General features: G+C 59.6%; 1 protein-coding gene across 1 annotated transcript in view; it reads left to right on the plus strand.

Moving 5' to 3' along the window:
- The window catches only part of DISP1 (dispatched RND transporter family member 1), a 23,550-nt gene that overhangs the window by 8,689 nt on the left and 12,585 nt on the right, over window positions 1-2,276 (plus strand). Inside the window, exon 2 of the mRNA XM_023520106.1 lies at window positions 573-2,269. Within this exon, the coding sequence (XP_023375874.1) occupies window positions 573-2,269 (1,697 nt within the window). The remainder of the gene's footprint in view (window positions 1-572; window positions 2,270-2,276) is intronic.

Here is a 2,276-nt window from a genome sequence, read left to right on the forward strand (position 1 = left end):
GAAAATCGAGGGCACAGGCTGGGGAAGGCGACATCGCGGGCCACAGAGACAGCGTCTGTGTAAGTGGCCAGACTGACCCAGCCCAGACGGCCCGGGACGCCACACAGCCTGCTGCTGTGGGAGACGGAGGCACAGAAGCCGGGCACTTCCTCCCTCAGCCTCTCCGGAGCCACAGAGCCGTCGGCGCCGCTGGGCGTGGAGGAGCTGTCCGTGTGCTGGGGCGGCTTCTCCAAGCAGAAGCTGCGGTCTGATGTCACCAGTGGACCTGTCCAGGCCACCGCGACCAGGCAGAAAGGGAACTCATCGCGTTCGTGGCATAACTTTAAGGTGTAAAATCACTGGTTCGTTGAAAACCTAGTCACACGCAGTGCTCAGAGCGAGCGTGGCCATCCGGTGCAGCCGCCTGTTCTCATGACAGCGTTTCTTACCGAAGTCGGAGGTAGAAAGGACCCTGAGGTCTCACTGTGCCGATATAAGTCCCCTCCGAGAACTAAGCGGCTTTCCCAGGTCACCTAGCTAGCTGGTCCCAGGTCGCCTGGCTTTGTTCTTCACTCTGCGAGGGTCGGTTGAAGTTGTTTCCCACTTAGGTCTCGTCCCCAGACAGTGGTACTGTGCCGTGTAGGAGCTTTGCGGTCGACCTCACCCTGTTCTCAGGCGATCGCTAACTTCGGGAACCCTCCCGGCCCCGCGAGGCCACCTCGATTCAGCCCTCTGAGTGAAACGCGCTTTAAACGCCGTTCCTTCCGCGTGTCTCTGTCTCCGCAGATCAGGTCTCACCCCCAGTTTGGCAGCCTCTGCCAGCGGACCACCGCGGCCTCCTGCTGCCCCAGCTGGACCCTGGGGAACTACATCGCCATCCTGAACAATCGATCGTCCTGCCAGAAGATCGTCGAGCGAGACGTGTCTCATACCCTGAAGCTGCTCCGGACCTGTGCCAAACACTACCGGAACGGCACTCTGGGGCCGGACTGCTGGGACATGGCGGCCAGGAGGAAGGACCAGCTCAAGTGCACCAGCGTGCCGCGCAAGTGCACCAAGCACAACGCCGTGTACCAGATCCTGCACTACCTGGTCGACAAGGACTTCCTGAGCCCGAGGGCGGCCGACGCCGCCGCGCCGGCGCTGAGGTACAGTATGCTTTTCTCTCCCACCGAGAAGGGGGAGAGCATGATGGACATTTACCTGGACAACTTCGAGCGCTGGAACTCTTCCGACGGCGTCACCACCGTCGCCGGGATCGAGTTCGGCATCAAACACAGCTTGTTTCAGGATTACCTCCTGACGGACACCGCGTACCCTGCCATCGCCATCGTGATCGTCCTGCTGGTCATGTGCGTCTACACCAAGTCCATGTTCATCACGCTCATGACCATGTTCGCGATCATCAGCTCCTTGATCGTCTCCTACTTTCTCTATCGCGTGGTCTTTAACTTCGAATTCTTCCCCTTCATGAACCTCACCGCGCTCATCATCCTGGTCGGCATCGGCGCGGACGACGCCTTCGTCCTGTGCGACGTCTGGAACCACACCAAGTTCGACAAGCCCCGCGCCGAAACCGCCGAAACCGTGAGCGTCACCTTGCAGCACGCGGCCCTGTCCATGTTCGTCACCAGTTTCACCACGGCCGCCGCCTTTTACGCGAACTACGTCAGCAACATCACCGCCATCAGGTGCTTCGGCGTGTACGCCGGGACGGCCATATTGGTGAATTACGTCCTCATGGTCACCTGGCTCCCGGCAGTCGTGGTGCTTCACGAGCGCTACCTCCTCAATCTGTTCACTTGCTTCAGAAGGCCCCAGCAGCAGCTCTACAGGAACAAGGCCTGCTGGACGGTCGCTTGCCAAAAGTGCCGCAAAGTACTGTTCGCCATTTCAGAGGCGTCTCGCATCTTTTTCGAAAAAGTGCTGCCGTGCATCGTCATCAAGTTCCGCTACCTCTGGCTGTGCTGGTTCCTCGCCTTGACCGTGGGCGGGGCCTACATCGTGTGCGTCAATCCCAGGATGAAGCTGCCCTCGCTGGAGCTGTCCGAGTTCCAGGTGTTCAGAGCGTCTCACCCCTTCGAACGCTACGACGCCGAGTACAAAAAGCTTTTCATGTTCGAACGCGTCCGCCACGGAGAGGAGCTGCACATGCCCATCACGGTGATCTGGGGCGTGTCCCCAGAAGACAATGGCAATCCGCTGAACCCCAAGAGTAAAGGGAAGCTGACGTTAGACAGCAGTTTCAACGTCGCCAGCCCGGCTTCCCAGGTCTGGATTCTGCACTTCTGCCAAAA

Source organism: Pteropus vampyrus, unplaced genomic scaffold (assembly GCF_000151845.1).
Source record: "Pteropus vampyrus isolate Shadow unplaced genomic scaffold, Pvam_2.0 Scaffold248, whole genome shotgun sequence".
Lineage (NCBI taxonomy): Eukaryota > Metazoa > Chordata > Mammalia > Chiroptera > Pteropodidae > Pteropus > Pteropus vampyrus.